This window comes from Podarcis gaigeae (assembly GCF_964106915.1).
Source record: "Podarcis gaigeae genome assembly, chromosome: 1".
In the NCBI taxonomy this organism is placed as follows: domain Eukaryota; kingdom Metazoa; phylum Chordata; class Lepidosauria; order Squamata; family Lacertidae; genus Podarcis; species Podarcis gaigeae.
The window spans coordinates 106936399-106954868 of NC_139678.1; the positions used below are offsets into that span (position 1 = coordinate 106936399).

The 18470-nt window shown below is 39.8% G+C and overlaps 1 protein-coding gene across 4 annotated transcripts in view; it reads right to left on the reverse strand.

The window, feature by feature from the left end:
- Positions 1-18470, reverse strand: part of RBMS1 (RNA binding motif single stranded interacting protein 1) — a 118334-nt gene that overhangs the window by 35399 nt on the left and 64465 nt on the right. For all 4 annotated transcript variants that reach the window (XM_083711126.1, XM_083711127.1, XM_083711125.1 and 1 more), the window contains exon 2: positions 14668-14843. In XM_083711126.1, coding sequence (XP_083567252.1) covers positions 14668-14843 — 176 coding nt within the window. The remainder of the gene's footprint in view (positions 1-14667; positions 14844-18470) is intronic.

The following is an 18470-nucleotide window of genomic DNA, read 5'->3' on the forward strand; positions in this document are numbered from 1 at the left end:
CTAAGAATGAAACTGCAGTACTACTGTGCAACCCTGCACTTGTGAAAATACATTTACTCAATTGCTTTAACCTCCAAAAAGGAAACAAAAGTACTGCCCAACAACCCAATCCTACCCGTGGCTGCAGTGACCTGAGTTCACAACAGGGCTTTGCATCAGACCAGCCCACTGTGCCTACTTTCTATTAAACAGAAGGTGGGGGAACTGCATGCTTCAACTCCTTTATATTATGTAATACTGCATTTGTGGACCAGAACAGCTGGATTCCATCCTTTGTCCTTAAATTTTATCTGTAGCACTCCAAAGCATTTCATTTTGGATTTTTTGTTCCCATTTTTCAGAATTGATACTTGAGAGTAGTAGAGAGATGGTATAGTCCACAACATTTGGAGGGAATGTCTACCCCTGGTATAGACATTATGTAGCTAGAAGGAAAAATGGTCCGACTTGATAGAAGGAAAAGCCCTTCTTATGTTCCATCAATTAGATCTGGGCTCTGATCAGAGTGAAGCCTGCAGAGTTTTACGTGCTCTAAGACATGTGTTTCATATGGCTGTTGCATGAAAGCTGCACTTTAGGTTTATAGTACACTGCAATAAGGTACAGTAATACAACACAGCATAAAAATGTCCTTTATTTCCTGATAAATTTATTTATCAAGGAATATGCAGACAAAAAATATGAACTCACAGTAAGAACTCCTCCATTGCATTCCTGCAACACAAACCTGTGTTTTCAGGACTACAAGCTAATAAACTTTTAAAAAAAATATTTTATCTAGTGGCATAATACCCACTTTCAAGTTTTCCGAGGGTGATGAAGGCCAGTAATACAGGGGTGGTAGTTTCCTTTCAGATGCTAGGTGCAGATGTATAAAATTTATAGAAATTTTGAAACCAGGGGGGCATTTTTTTCCTGGTTTGTGGGGGGGAAGGAATGGAAATCTTAGAGAAAATAGGAAAATATGCATTTTTAACACCATTTACAAATCAAAAGCCACTTGGTTTCTCATAACATTATCATGTTTGGAAAGTAAAAGTAAAGTTCATTTATACAACACTTACAATTAAAAATTCCTTATTTTTCCCCTACATTAAAACAAATTATTGTATTTTGGAATACATAATAATTGGAACACACAGTCTCCACAGTGCCAAGCAGACATAAAGCATTCATTGCCCTAAAAAAGAGGGTTTTATTCTGGATTGTTCTGTTTCATGTTTGAATGTGTTGTAAACTGCTTTGAGATTTGTTCTTTAAAATATAAAGCAGTACAGAAATGAAATGAATAATAATAATAATAATAATAATAATAATAATAAAGTCCACCGCAAAACCAAAACAAACAAAAATGGCACCTAGACATTCCATTATGGCGACTTTAACCTATGTTCATGGTGCCATTTTGCGCATATACATCTGGAGATGATGAATGAACTAGAGAGGAGATGGATCATTCTGAAACACTTTTTGGACTTACACATACTTCTTGCTTTAAAAAAAAAAATTCTTCAAAGGAGCAGCACACATTCCTAAGAGGAAACTGTGCCCTTTTTGGAGGGTGGGAGACTGGAGGCAAGAGGTGCCAGGTCAGCAGCAGCTGCTGACTATCTCAATGCACCCCACATGGACCTGGACTTACTATGTCATAGTTCCATGCCCACATGGGATGCTGCTGGCCAATAAGCAGCTGTGTGCCTGCACCATGGTGACCTATCTGCCCTCCACCACTGCTCAAGTCACCAACTGGTAATGTCATGTCTACATCGTCAGCTACCGCCTCTCATTTCTGCTAACATTATCTCACATAAGAAAAGCTCTGCTGGATCAAGCCAATGGCCCATCTAGTCCTGCATGCTGTTTGTACAGCAACCAAACAGATGCATGTTGGAAACTAGCAAGCAGGATTCGAGCAGGAGAGAACTCTCCCCCCTCCCTTTGGTTTCCAGCAACCGATTTTCACAAGCATTTCTGCCTCCAACCATGGCTGGTGCCTAGCGGCTGACCTGGAACTGGTGCAGACCAGAGGAATCTGACTGTTCAGTGTCGCTCAGAAGTAATGTTTTAAGTATATTTAAAAATGGCTTTGTTGAAACCCTACAAACCTATACAATAAATCAAATCAAATATCTGGCCAGCATCTTTTTTTCACAGATGGTAGTACATATGTTCTCAAAAAATTAATAGCCAATTTCTTTGGAAGATTCTATCACTATCTATCTTCTCTGCACAGAATGTGTTGGTTTTGAGAAGAGTAGAAAATCCATGTATTTTGTTTTCCTACCCCTAGACACTTGGAATTTCTTCCAACCTCTAGTATTTTTCATGAGTTCCCTGCTACCATAAACAAGTATGATTACATCCCACCTTTCTCTTCAGTTAGTTTTTTAAAAATAAGTTGGAAGGAAAACAACATGATCTACGTCTATTAAAGATTATTATACAAACCACATTCCCAATCATCACAGCAATACTTTTATTTAACTCGGCACATTCAGTCTTGAAGCAGCTTTATACAAATACAAAAAATAAAGTAAAATCATCATCATGAAATATTTTACGGTGGTGTGGATCCTTAACAGTCAACGATGATTACAGTCTTACCTTGGAAGTCAAATGGAATCCGTTCCAGAAGTCCATTCAACTTCCAAAATGTTTGAAAACCAAACTGCGGCTTCTGCAGCCAATCAGAAGCTGCGGAAGCCCCACTTCCAGTTAGGAAGGGAGGAGGGAGAGCGCAAACAAAGCAGGAGAAAGGAGGCCTGCAAATTATCTGCAAATTATCTGTTCAGCTGAGCTACCCCCTGGGAAGCTGTCAAGTCTCCACCTTTTGTTCACAGGTATATTGCCTTGTCAAAACACTTATCACAATGTTATTTCAATACGGTATTCAACAATATGGCGATTTATCACACAGCCCTAGTGTGTGTACTAGGATTTATTACATATGCATTCTCTATCTGTTCTTTCATTTATTCCCCTATAGACAACATTTTCACACCTCTTCTTGAGCTTCATAATTATATATTTTTTTCCTCTATAAATCTTTATGGACTGTTTCACATTCTACAACCTTTTCAATAAAAAAGGGGAAGGGAAGGCTGTATAGTTAAGTAAACTTTCTACTACATGTAACACAATAGAACAGCAGCATAAGCAACTCTTTCTGCTCTGTTCAAGTCCAGATCACTTTTAAGTAACATCACTCAAGGTACTTTACTTTAAATTAAATACTTTAATAAGCATAGTGTCTTGGAATGTGTTCATCACACAAGAAATACAAGTCAAACCAGTTTCTCTTCACTTGAAAAAAAAAGTGAATGGGAAGCCACATCCCTGCACTATTCCTTTTGCAATGGAAGTATCTACACAAGAACAACAAATGCAGACTTCAATAACTCATGCTCAAATCCTCCAAGGGAAACATTTTGTCAAGTCAGGTGTATGTAGCATGTGGCTGGAATACTATGGCATATTATCACCCCACCTTTCCTCTAAGAAGTTCAATGTGAGGTAGTTGGGGTTCTCTCTTGTTAACCACAGCAACTACCCTATGAGGCAAGTAGGTTGAGTCACTGCAATTTATCCAAGGCCACCCAGTGAGCTTGATAGCTCAAGCAAGAATTTCATCTGAGCTACAAAACAACAAACTCTAACCACTGCAGCACATGCAGAAGCTGGCCTGTTGCACATAGTATTTCAAGGAACATGTAAGAAATGTAAGCAACTCTAAAGACTCAACTCTCACTCTTTGCTTTTTTGCTATCAGCCGCATGTGCTAAAATGGACAGAACTCACCCTATTTTGTTTATGCAGTGTTCAATTTATTCTATTCACTTTCAAACTACATTTTGTAAGTCTGTCATTCTCAGTTACCTTCACCAGTGTCAATGATCTTCACCAGTGTCAATGACCTTTCATAAGTATGTCCTCCGCCCTCAGGAAAAGTCAGAGGAGAGTCACACTTTGTGCACTCTTATGTGGGAATAAACCACACCAAATATAATAGGACTTATTTCACTGTTAATTGGTACTCTTAATCAAAATCAGCATTAATGCAAAGAGAATGGGATCTTGGAATTCCCATTACGGAACAAACATGGCTCCCCATATTTCATTCTATTAAGACAATGCCATTAAGTCTGCAAATACAGTATAAACTGTTGCTTCAGTGGTTCTTAGAACACCAGTGCAACTTAATAGGATATCCTCAATCATTCAATTCAAATGCTAGAATGTAAGGCATCTGGAGCAGATCATCTTCATATCTGATGGGGATGCCAACAGGCTCAGGTGTACGAGCAACAAATACTGCGTCATATCTCAAGATAGCATCTCTCACATTTGGTTCATATCCTACTGATATCATTTAATGTGACAAAGACAGATTTACCAAGCCCTATGAAACTGTTCATGAAACTCATTGATTTCTGTTAAGACAATTATGGGCAAGACATTGGAAACATTCCCAATCAACCACAATTTGGGAATGGTTATTGAAACATGTTAATACTGGGCTGCAATGGATAAATTAACCAAAGAGGTGCACAGGAAAGAAGGCTTGCAACAAACAATCAGAGGAGAAGATAAGGATAGAATTTTACGAATTAATGATAAGATTATGGATAGCACTGAGCAAATGGCATTCCAATGCGAGTGCCAATTCATTATTATGAAGTATGTGTATATATGTGTATAAATGACAAAGATGCCATTTTCCCAAAGATGGATAATTTAGGACAGAGAAATAGACTAGGCCTATAACTATAGATAATGGGGATGCTATTCCTTTAGGGAAAGTGGACAAAGCATTCTGGAAGCATGAGAGGAGGAGCAGAAGCAAAGACAGAAGTTCAGTCTCATTCAAAGTACTGACATCAGTGTCAAAGCATGACCCTGCATGTGTTTTCCCAAAAGGCTCTGTAGTGCTGGAGGAAAGGGATACAACGAGATGTGCATCCCACTGTGATAGGAATGTCCACATCACCTGGTGGCCAGCAGCGTTAGTAGAACTTCAAAAGCAAAGTAGAATTTTATTCTGGAGTGTTTTGACATATGCTTGCATGTACCTGTGAGATGACTTTGTTCAAAGACCTGAAGAGGGCCCAATTATTTTCACAACATAAAAATAATTATATCCTTTAAAAAAATGTTTTAAATTGTGCTTCTGTGTTACTATGAAGCTTGACCCTTCAGGGACCAGGTAAATCTAACTTTATGCTTCATGGTTTCAAAGAAAATTAAAGTTCATGGTTGTTTTCTATGAAGTACTTATGCATACTAATAATTTAATTCAGTTATTAAATGTGTATACAGCCCTTCATCCGAAGACCACAGAGCGGTTCACAACACAAAAACACAAAATACACAACAAAAAAACCCAAAATCAGCCATATTAAGATTTATAAGTTAGAAGAATGAATTCTCTTGCACTGTGTCACCCAATGGCCATGTTTGCACATCATGGGAAGTCATACACCATGAAGTAGTGCATATAAGTGAATTGTATCCACTCTGGTCCTTCCTATTAGCTTGCAAAGGAAACAAAGTCTGGCTTAGCAGTATGTCTAAATTGAAACAAACCTTGATCAAAGAACAAAATTTGGCTTACCAATCATGGTTTAAGGCTTACTGTGATGTGTGAATGCAGCCAATGCATTTGCTGGTTGTTTCATAACAATTTGTGTCAGTGCCAGATTTCTTTTGCTAACCCATCTTTGGATCCAGCCCATGACATTTAAATTGTCTTGTGTATGCAAAGCTTGCTATGGAAAAGTTCAGCTGTGCAATAATTTTGGCATAGGAAATGAAATGAAGGCTATGCAAACAAGAGGAAAGGAGGGAAATGCTTTAGAAGTCAGGAAATGTTTCTTTCCTCCTGTTTGTAGAGACTGGGTACCAGCCTGTGTAGTCCAAAATCCAACCGGAAATGCAGTAACCCACACATTATTTTAGCCTTGAACAGGGATTTTTTTGGTCAAAATTAAACTTAGTTGTTTCAATATGGGGAGTGCATTTTGATATACTAATAGAAGAATAGGGAATTAAGTGTATTATGGCTGTGTCATCTCTAGGACATTTTGAATAAACACATCAAAGTGCATTTCCTAATCATGACTATAAGATCTGTTACTGGTTTACAGAGAGGAAAGCAACAGTTTTAGTTACAGAAGTTTCAATGTTAAAGTTTCCACCAGACAGAAGACAGAGCCTGGCAAGACAGATCAAAGCATCCTTTAATTATTTTAAGAATATTGTCTTCCATGAAAACATGTGATACGACACCACGCTCTAGTCATTGGGCTGGATCCAAGGGACTATGAGTAGAAGGAAAATAGTAACTGGCTCTGTTCTGCAACACTCAAACAGATCACAAAGTGGGAGCAACTATGGCTCAGTGGCACAGTGCATGCTCTACAAGAAGAACATCCCAAGTTGAATCCCCAGCATTTAGAGTTATAAGAAGGGAACTCGCCAGAACTGAGTTCTGGCACCTCTCAGATGGGCATCATTGTCATTATAAGAGAACAAGAGAGACATTCATGGTGAGTTCTGACACCTCTTTTTCTAGAAAAATAGCACTGGTTGTAAGGCTCAGGTAACAGGTGATAGGAAAGACCTCTGTCCAACTGTGGGATGCCACAAGCCATGGGAATATTGCCATGTATACACCAAGAACAAGCACACACACTTCCTGTGAGAACAGAAATAATTTTGTTTTCTTTATAAAGCAAGGCCAAAAGGTTAAGCTAATCATGAATTTACTGTGTTTCACAGTAATGTGCAGAACACAGACAAATGAAAAATCCAACAAAATAAATCAGACCCAAGCTTGCAGGCGACCCTTTACTGACCAAGGATCTCTGGTAATGAATAGGCATAGCAAGGTCAATAGTATAGATAGATACCTAAAGAGGGCCAATTACACTGAACAGTGAATTGTGAAAAATTAATGTGGCATTCATACAAGCAAAATTCATAGTTTGCTTTTTGTGATTTAGCAAGAGGAAAGTATAGCAATCACTAAGCTCAAAATTTGATTACTTTGGCCTGGTGATGGTGCAATGTTCTTTTTGTCTAACCATGTTTAGGAGACTGGGATCATCTCATCTGAGAGCAACACACGTGCTATTCTTCTACCTCTCATTACTATTGGTCTTGAAACATACAAGAAAGAACATGAGTAGGTTTAATTGGGACAGAAGAGTAATTGAGGCCCTTATATTCCTATGCTCTTCTACTTAACCATTGTAAATTAAGTCAATTACCCTCCTAAACAATGGTCTGAAATCCATTATATGGGGTGGAAACTTTTCCATTACTGTAGTTTTCCATAGGAAAATATTCCACCTTCAAAACTGATCACACTAACATTATACACACAATACAAATTGAGCAAATAGAAAAGATACAGTATCTAAAAATCAAAGTTGTAATTCTTTTTTCATCGCTTCATTTTCCCTCTTAAAATCTAACTGCACACCAATGAGTTGACTTTAACATTATTCCAATGAAGTAACAATATTCCAATATTTAACATATTCCAATGAAGTAACAATAACTACTAAGCCAAGCTCTGACTTTCTTTCTAGTAGCACCTCCCCCCCCCCCAATGCTGTGCAGCAGACTGGTTGGAGCAACATGGGAAGCGGCCTTATACCCAGTCAAACCATTGAGTCCATCTAGGTCAGCACAGTCTACACTGGTTGGGACTGGCTCTCTAGGGGACATTCCTAGCCCTACCTTAGAGATGCCAGGGATTAATCGTGGAGCCTTCTGCAAGTGGTTGTTTTATCACAGACTTATGGTCTTTCTTCAAACTTGGAGAGTGCCTCTGATTCAACAGGAGAAACTAAGGCTAGCATAAAACACGAGGGAAACCACGAGGGAGAACACAGAAGTGCCTGAACACACCTAAGTGACTATCCTTTTAAAGTACAGTGGTACCTCGGGTTAAGAACTTAATTTGTTCTGGAGGTCCGTTCTTAACCTGAAACTGTTCTTAACCTGAGCTACCACTTTAGCTGATGGGGCCTCCCGCTGCTGCCATGCAATTTCTGTTCTCATCCTGAAGCAAAGCTCTTAACCCGAGGTACTATTTCTGGATTAGCAGAGTCTATAATCTGAAGCATCTGTAACCTGAAGCGTCTGTAACCCAAGGTACCACTGTATGTCATTCCCCCCTTTTAAAAGGCTAAGTTAGTTATTAGAATCCCAGTATTCTGCCTGCCCCATCAGAAGGTATTAAAAAGTAAAGAACAGTAGATCACCAGGACAAGATAACCAAAGGTTACAAATATCTATTAATATGTATATAGCAGGTGTGGGGAGCCTATGGCCCTCCAGATATTGTTGGACCTCCAACTCCCATCAATCCTACTCTGCACAGGTAATGGTCAAGGATGATGGGAATTGCAATCCAAAAATTATATGGAGGGTCAGTTTCCCACCCTGGTGTGTGGAGCCTGCTTCCCTTCTGCAAGGGGAATTCCCAAGCCTCCACCAATACTGAACTGAACAGTAAACGTGGCCTCAGAAACAAGCCAGGTTTAATGTACCTGCCAGCCCCAACTCCCTGATGATAGAGGGGAGGAATATGTTTATCTTCAGAGCAAAAAGCTATTGTGCTCCCAGCTGGCTTTATACTTATCTTGGCTTCCTCATCTCAGAGGTGAGTCCTCCCAGGTTGGTCACCCCAGCTCTAACACCATATCCATTTAAGACTATCTGCTGCTTCGCCTTCCCTTCTCCCACCAGGCCTAATAGGAAGCATTACCTTTCTGAGAATTGGAGTGATCCCTGAAGTTGTTTTATCCAGGGACTTCTGGGGTTAATGCCTAACCATAACATATCAAATGAAGCAACAAACAAACAAGCTTAATGGATAAGCCCAGTTAGGAGCACCCTACTGGGAAAAGGCCACAGTAATTTCAGAGGAGAGAACAACAAGAGGTTGCTTCTCTCTTGAATCTTACTGCCCAGTATAATCGCTCAGCCAAGACTTCAAAGCAAGCACTTCAATATTAGCTGCAACACTGAATAAGACTATATTTAAATACATTAATCAAGATCAAAACAGGATCCTTGCCAAGTGGTAACAATTTACACCACAAAGGAATTCATTCCTTGGGTTATTTGAATTAAAAAAGATCAACATTTCCTCCTCTTATTCAAGAATTAGAAAGAGCTGTCATTAAATTGGGGGGAGGGGGAGAAATTATTGTTATTATTAAACTAAAGGCATTAAAGATGCATAATAAGAATGATAAAATTAAAAGTACTGGAATAATTTAAATAAATCCTTCCTCTAAAGGCTTAATCAATGGTTAGGTTTCTGAAATAGTTAATGTTGAAAGGCCATCAAATAGCGGAGTCTCATTCCTACAACATTGCTTAGCATCTTTGTTCAGCAAGCATAGCCATTATGCTCTTGGGTCCTATTATCCCCAACCACCTGATGAGAGCTGCAGTCCAACAACATCTGGAAAGTGCCATGTGAGCTAATCCTGCTGTGTAGGATATTTTTTAAAAAATAAAATAATGCAAACATGCATTACTTAAAGAGTGTGGCTTAGCAGCAAATCACAGATTCAAAGTCCTAGATTCAATCCTTGGCATCTCTAGATGGGACTGTGGAAAACTCCTGTCTCAAATGCTGCAGAACAGCTGCCTGTTGCTGTAGACAACACTGAGCTAGATGGCTCTAGTAGTATAAGGTAGTTAGATGCATTCTCTGTAAGGCAGCTTCTTCCTATGTTCCTACAACATAGCAGTGTGCACTTTTTCCTTTTGATGCACAAGGCATGTTAATGAATTGCAAAGAGTATGCCAGGAACATGTTCAGATATTAATGCAGAAAGATTTTTTTTATTTCTTGTGCTGGAGGAGACTCTTGAGAGTCCCATGGACTGCAAGAAGATCAAACCTATCCATTCTTAAGGAAATCAGCCCTGAGTGCTCACTGGAAGGACAGATCATGAAGCTGAGGCTCCAATACTTTGGTCACCTCATGAGAAGAGAAGACTCCCTGGAAAAGACCCTGATGTTGAGGAAGATGGAGGGCACAAGGAGAAGGGGACAACAGAGGCTGAGATGGTTGGACACTGTTCTTGAAGCTATAAGCATGAGTTTGACCAAACTGCGGGAGGCAGTGAAAGAGAGGAGTGCCTGGCGTGCTCTGGTCCATGGGGTCACGAAGAGTCGGATACGACTAAACAACTAAACAACAACAATGTATTAGGCACAAAGGGAAGGATCTTTCTATATCTCCATTTCCCAGACCAGAGAATAGGATAAGTGCACACAGATCTGCTAATCAGCTGAGGTACCTCACTTTCTAACTAGTATCTTTTTTTGCCACCGAGAAAGTAAGAAAGTGTGATTGATTCACTGCTGGCCCTTCAGTAATCCAAGATCCAGCAAGGAGAAGATTCATAGATCTGCAGCCCTGCCCATCAGTGGCTGTTGTTTGGAGGGAGGAGAAAAAAGAGTTTAATTCCCAACTGCATCCATGTCCTCCTTTTTTAAGGACAGCCAGTGGGAGACATGGTGCAGTGAGAAGATGATGTTGAAGCAAATATCTGTGCTAGTGGGGACAAACAATGCATTTGTGCATAAAACTCAACACTGAATACTTTCTTCCCCGTGTTCTTCTGATAGAATGAGGATCTTGCCAGTTCAGAGACATGTGCATACTTCGTGAGTAAGAAGAGGTGGGTGCCATGCCACTAAAGGTGCAGCATTATGAGGCTTAACTGTAAGATTACTACACCAATCCATTAAGAACAGTAGCAAGATTGGCGATGGTGATCATTATGATTAGGGTTACTTACTCAGTTGAAACTAGCAACATGTTAGCCCAAATGGAATGCACATTCTCTGCACCATGATCTCCTCTACACAAAATACTCAGTCATGACTTGAAGGAACAAGATCTTATTGATGGGGCTCACAAGAATGGAAATAGCACAGAAAGCAGAGGAAACTGTCAGTCAGGTCTTCTGTGCTCTTCTTGCCAATAAAGCATTTAAATCTTGCTACATGCGTCTTTCCTCATATCAACTGAAAAAAATCAGTGGTACCAAGCCAAGCTGCCATTGTTTTTGGCATACATTTTAAAACCTGCTTTGCTGGTTTCCCATGCTTATGGCTAAGTTTGTAACAAATATTCAGTGTTTATCTTAATTTTGCTTACTTTAACTTTTTACATGCCACTTTTTCAGCTGTTATGAGTGGCCAAAATCAGCTTAGAGCTAAACTACTTGAATGCAGTAATGATAAGGAGGTAAGAAGCAATGCAGCATGTATAATATTCCAAAGAAGAAATGGGAAAGCAAAGTACATTGACAAACACCAGCTGGGCATATAAGCCTGCTGATACAAACCAGTTTTCACTGCCATAGTAGGAGCCAAACCATAATCAAGGGCAATGTGTTTCATAATCTGGAAATTACTATGGATAAGGCCCTCTTTGGCATCACCACCAACTAAGCCTCTTACTTGTATTATAGACGGCAAGAGAGACCTGTAACAATGGCAATGTGAAGTACTTTTCATAAGGGTTCTAGGTAGTCAAGCAACAATACCTTCTTTCAGGACACACCATTTCATAGTAACTACTATCTCAGAACTATGCATTCATGAAATTGGGAGGCAAATGAGGAAAACCTAAGGTTATTAATTTAGTTACCCAAGCAGAAATGAAGACAATCCATCTAATTAAACAATGATGTAGAAATACCTGCAAGCTTATTGGTGCTACTCAAATTTACAAAAAATAGGCTACATGTGTAGCAGAAAAGCTTATTGCTGGACTGTTACATCTAAATGTTTTGCACATAAAGCCATCAACTCAGCTACCTCTTGGATTATGCTGGAACTACAAAAAAAGAGTTTTGCTTCCTTGGTACTAAAGTGTTCAACTTTCTAAGGCTAAATGTGCATCTTTCTGAAGTTCAAGTAGGGTTATAAAGGCATAATTCCAAAAGATTTACAGTCTCTTTGCTTCATGTATCACAAAGCTAGTCTTTAAGAGACCGTGGTCCATTATTACATCAATCCTGGAAGAGGACTGTGATCTGCAGCCGTAATTATATCACTAATTTTATTATCATAAGAACAGCTGCTTTTCTAATTGCAGTTCAGTTTAATGTCTATGTGTGGCAGCCATAACAGCAACATTATAGGAAGAGAAAGAACTTGAGCAAGAACTCTGTTTCTGATTTTTTATTATATATGCTTGCCAGGATTTTTAAAAATAAACAAATCAAATAGATTTTGAATAGAATATTCAAAGCTAGATATGTCAACCATGTTTCAGCAGCAGGAGGGCCACTTAAGAACAGAACACCACTTAATACTAAAAATAAAAATGTGCCCCCCCCCAAAAAAGTTTTCTTTTGGAGTATCTCCAACCAATGGACTCCTGACACAGGCATACTGGTAAGTTACACTGCTTCTTACAGTGTGGGGTTGTAAAGATAACAGAGGACGTCAGGTTTTAGCAGCAGTCTAGTGTTCTTACCACAAATGGTTTTGCTCTGTGGTGGTGAACCTGTGGCCCTCCAGATATTGTTGGACTCCAACTCCCATCAGCCCCAGCTAGGATTGTTAGGGATGATGGGAGCTGAAGTTCAACATCACCATCTCTACTCTATGACACCCAACTATAGAATGAATGGGGGCCAGCCAAGAAAAGGCCATCATCACAAAAAAGTGCTATGCATAAGAATTCCTATCCTTGGATCAAAGTACAACATGTTCTTAAGTTCTGAACCATGGACTTGTATAGGTATTCACCTCATCCATCTTTTGCTTCAGTGAGATGCTCATAGTTCAGTAATATCCACCCCCCTCCCCCTGGGAAGCATTTGTATGATAAATTTGAAAATGCAAAACACTAGCTGCAAATCACCTCAACAAAAAGTCCAATTGAGCACAATCCTCAAATCATTCCGTAGTCTCTCAAAGAGCAGGGGGAGGACTTGGCTGTCCTAAAGCAAAACAACACTGGTACATTTGTGTTTCAAAATAGGGCAACCTATTGAAAACAGAGTCCTGTCTCCCCACTTACAGCGAGAGCTCCACTAATGCCATCTGAAAACACCTGCTCTCCCAAGCGAGTGTTTGACATACACTATACAGAAGTCTGTTCCAATCTGGCAGGAAAAGCACAAGCTGTACACCCGTTAGAAAGAACAGATGAATAGATGTGAGGAATAGAAGATACCCAAAGAGGAAACAGACTGGCAATAAGAAATGGTCTCCCCAGGAAAAGTACTTTCCCCACATTAATCTGTTAAAAAAGCACCCAAAGCAGCACAAAAAAGAATGCAAACATTATAACTTTACTGCTACGAATAAGGAGGTAAAAAACACAACACGCCTGTAATTAGATAAGAGCTCTCTCAAGTAACTTCCCAAAAGAAGTTCTTCCCAAAAGAAGAAAATAATCGTCAGAATACAAACATGTTCAAGTTTATCACTGCCAGTAGCACTATGCCAAAACCGAGATGAATGCAGTGGACGAAGCAAGAAGGGGCAGAAACAAATGGACACAGAACTAAGAGCGACACAAATATGGCAAAAGCTCCTTCTGAAACCGGAAGAAGAATCCAGAACAGAAATACAAATGAACAGTTTAGGTGTAATTTTTAAAGTCAAACTGGAAAGATTTGTATCACTTTGCACCTCTTGCCAAGTACAGGGTGCTGTGGTATCAAACCACTTTGTATGTTATTGCTGCTAAAAGCACATTAATAAGGCAGGGAACAACATTGTCCAAAGAGAAATTTAGCGGAAGAACTTGGCTTGTGCTTAACTTTCCAAAATCCATAAAATTAATACAGTGACAACTTGGCAAAGGCCAGCTAGTTTTTATCTTCTTGAACCGTTTGCTTCTAGTTGTTCAGGACCATGTTGAAAGAAGTTAGCTTTCATAGACCCACATATGTTGCCTGCAGTGACCCAAGCCTCATGCACCTATCTGGATATCTTTTATTAGAGAAATCTGGGCCTGTTCTATCTACACAGTTGCCATTTGATTCAGTGATAAACTTAAAGGGTTGGATCCAAATAACTGTGAGTGGAAGGTAAACAGCCACTAGCACTGCTCCACAAATGCCCATCCAAGAACTTGAACATATAGTGCTATAATATGTAGGTTCTCTTATCGTTGTTATGCTTCCAAGTTCACAAGCTTTTGTGCTTATACAAAAGAGCGTAATTGGATTTAGTCAAACTTTTTTTCGTACAACACTGTAGTATGAGGTGTAAAAGACATCCCTCCAATAAGGAGAATATACATTCTTGCATATGAGGCACAATATCCTAAAAAAGACCCCAACACAATATCCTAAAAAAGAACAGCACAAATATTTTACTAGTTTTTATTCAAATGATCCCTCTTAAAGTTTGCAAACAACAGCCTTATATTTATATTTATATACGAGGAAGAAGTTTTTGCAAGTGAACAGCTCCATAACACAAGTTGCTGTACAGCATACAGGTGATGCATATGGGCAGCTTCAACCATTTTGACTTACTACTCTTCAGTATTTATTCATTCATTCATTTATTTAGGGGTTGTTTGCATGCCCTGCACAAAATCACTTAAAGCACCTTCTCACTTTAGCAACATATCCCTCAATTTTCAAAATGTATACTTACGGTTGGCATAGTTTTACTAAGTCCTGGTCAGTGGTGTTTGGTGGCAGACCTCGGATATAAAGATTTGTTTTGCTTAATTGATCCCAACCTGAGTTGCTGCTGCTGCTGTTGTTGCTATTGCTGCTGGTGATGATGGGGCTAGGAGGAGCCATTGGATGGGCAGGCACGATGGGCTGCTGAAAAATAAAGCAAGAACAGAGGAGCTCATTCAGGACATACAGTCTGAACTGCACAGCACCTTGATTCATCCTGGGAAAAGTTCTGATGCTATTACTCCGTGGTACAAATATCCCTGCTTCCACAGCACCTTGGAAGCCTACAGAGCAAGTCACTCAAAGCATGCAAGGAGACGACACACGTATTATGGTGCAAATACATCATATTGCCCTTTCACAGGGTGGCATATAGTACAAGGTAGAATGTTTCTCTTTAAACAGACAAGCACAACTGAAGATGTAGAGAACATAAACTTCTTATCATCAGCATGTCTCTCTTTGACCAGGCTAAAGCCTCCAACTTAAAATAAGGCTGTCAAATCAGTATGAGCTGACTATATCTACAGCTTGTGTCTACCCTAAACATACTGCACTATGTCATATCATGGAAAGTTATCCACTCCTTTGTGCAGGGGGAAGGGAGAAGAAATTTTTCAGGTAGAGGCAATGTACATGTTTGGTAATGTATTACCGTATTTAAGTTCAAACACACTGAATGGCTTAGTCCTCATTGAAAATATGTACATAACTGAATTTACAACAATTATTCTTTATTAATTTACTTCTCCTTTTTGTTACTGCTCTGCGGCTTTCTCACTCACCCATCAAGATCTAGCTGTAAGCTCCTTGAAGCAAGAGTTGACATTTTTAGTTCTGTTGCATTAAACTATGTACATTTATGGCATCCATTATTATAAGTGTACTGGATTACCAACCATAGAGAACAGGGGTCAGCAAACTTTTTCAGCAGGGGGCCGGTCCACTGTCCCTCAGACCTTGGAGAGGGGCAGACTATATATTTTTTTTTGGGGGGGACGAATTCCTATGCCCCACAAATAACCCAGAGATGCATTTTAAATAAAAGGACACATTCTACTCATGTAAAAATATGCTGATTCCCAGACCGTCCATGGGCCGGATTGAGAAAGCGACTGGGCCGCATCCGGCCCCCAGGCCTTGGTTTGCTTACCCCTGATATAGAATAACAAGTCTTGCTGAAGCAAAACCAGCATGGCTTTTGCAAGGGTAATCTGCCCTGCCTCCTGGATATGGAGAAAATTCTTAGCAACAGCTAGCCAAAGTTATGGAGTAAGCTGGTTAGCATATGTCTATGTTGTTTTCTTCTGTTGGATTCTGGATCTCATAATCTGTTTACTCCAAATAGGTTTAAGCTTCAAAGTTAGTAATATGCTTTTTCTATGTTTTCTCTGGTCAGAATAATCATCCCAGCAGCAAAGCCAGAAAGAACAATCTCTCTGTTAACAAATATATTAGCTGGTAGCAGTGAAAACCCCGATATAAGAACTGATTCCCTTGTTTCTGACTGTTACCACACACGTCCTCAAGGTCTGGGTTTGAGTAATACTAGAGTGACTTTCCTCCCCCAAACACAAATACTATGTTAAATGCATAAAATCAGGTCAGAGGCTGTACTGGACCTTAACTATATAGTTACAGTTTTCATAGTGTCATATTTCTAATATTCTGTAGTGATGTATATAAGCAGAACTACACAATTATATTATTAGCCAACTTTTTAATAGTCCCTGTGATGTTTGCTTTCGTGCTCTTTTTAGGATACGTATATTTTAAACAGTTGAATAAAATATACAATGCAATATGAATGTGAATGATCTTCACACCCACAGACAAGAAGAGCAGGCATCAAATTAGGTCATATTTTCTGCATGTGTTCCTAGTTATAAAATTAACTTGGATTTTTAATGTTGAAACAAAGAATGTATATATAAACCACTCAGCATATTAAAGGCAACCACTATTTCTACAGCAATATTTATATTACCAAATGAGGGAAAACGTTTAGAGGACGAGCCAAATGTTCCAACCAAAATTAAGCAGTTTTAAGCTCAAAGGAAAGAGTAAAGAAGATGCATAAATCACTCCGACTTAAATGAATGAAACCAAGAGTTTGACTGGAGTTGGACTGTGCCCTAGACTTGAGATCTTCAAAAACACTGGTGCTTGGAAGTCTAAGCCAGCTGCACAGACAAAGCATGAACGTTTGGCAATGGAAAAACTGAAAGTCTTAATTCCAAGGGTACCAAACACATTGTTCATAAGTACTGTTTTAAACAATGTTTAGGTACTGTCTGAAGCCTGCAAAGACCTAGTGGCTTAGTGCTTTGCCCTAAGAGAGGAGACTGTTAAAAATGACATATTTCAACTCAATTAAATGCTTATGGACACTATGGGCAGAATAGCTCCACTGGTGGAAGCCTGCACAAGGGCTTCCATTAGTGCAATGGGGCTTCCCCTGGTTTCCTCAACTTGTACCCAAGACGCCCCCCCCCCAACAAAAAATGGCTTGGGAGAACTCTCAGAGTAGTGTATGTTGGAATGGGGGATCATTCCATCTGGCAAGCTGAAAAGTGTGTGCTGACAGAATGATTGTTGTAACTGCTATGCTGAATTTCTCCCATGGCTACTTAAAATTTGAGAAGCACTGATATATGCACCTAAAGCTAAAGCATCCTATGGACATTTCTATGGCATATACTGTACAAATAGCAGCTGAAAGCCAATTGCTTTGATAATTGAACCCAAGTAAGTGGGATAAAGTATAAGAAATTAGAACCAGTTTCTACTGTAAAAAGGTAAAGGGACCCCTGACCATTAGGTCCAGTCACGGACGACTCTGGGGTTGCGGCGCTTTACTGGCCGAGGGAGCTGGCATACAGCCCTACTCAATTGTTGAAGTGGGCATGGAAATTTCTAATACTTCAGGCACCTCTCCCCGCCTTTCCACAGCACAGCAGTCAGCCATACATTTCATTTTTAAATATCTCAAGAAATATTTGTAGCCATGGGATGGTGGTTGGAATGTCATAACACGGTTTCATTAAGATGAAAGAATTTTGTTCCAAAAAATCATCTACAAAGAGATATACAAAGTAAATCTGAGTCCTGTTTCAACACTAGTGAGGCCGATTTGCAGAAGAGCCTTATCCAAAATAACACGTGCAATAAATTGGAGGATGGGAGCATTAGGACACACAATAGGGCAGGAGTGGGAAGACTCTGTCAATATTATCCTATATTATCCCAAGTCCCACTTTGTGGAAAGCGCCTAGTTAATATTGATGAACTGCATAATCAAGGAAAAGGAGTCATCTGCATAGTGCAGCAGCCCCTTGGTACTGCAGCAAGAGTCCGCTAACCACCGCTGGGCACTGCTGGTAGAGGGACTCGCTCCACCATCAGTGTCCAGCACATAGAAGAACAAGCTGCATGACACTGGGGCAAATGCAGCTCATTTCCCCCTCTGTGCACTGCCGGGTCGGGACCAATGCAGCTCCTTCCTCTGCCTAACAGTTATCTTGTCCAGTACACATTTTACTGGCTTCCCTGCAATATGAGGGATTTTGTCAAAAGCCTTCATGAAATCAAGATACAACCCTCTAGCTTCTGTTAAGAAAAAGAAAGCTTCTCCTTTTACATAGGGGCATTGCTACAATTAGGGGCCAAAGCAGATAGTGAGGCAGCTGTATAGATCCAGCGCCGAGGGCCTTCTGGTGGTTCCCTCATTGCGAGAAGTGAGGTTACAGGGAACCAGACAGAGGGCCTTCT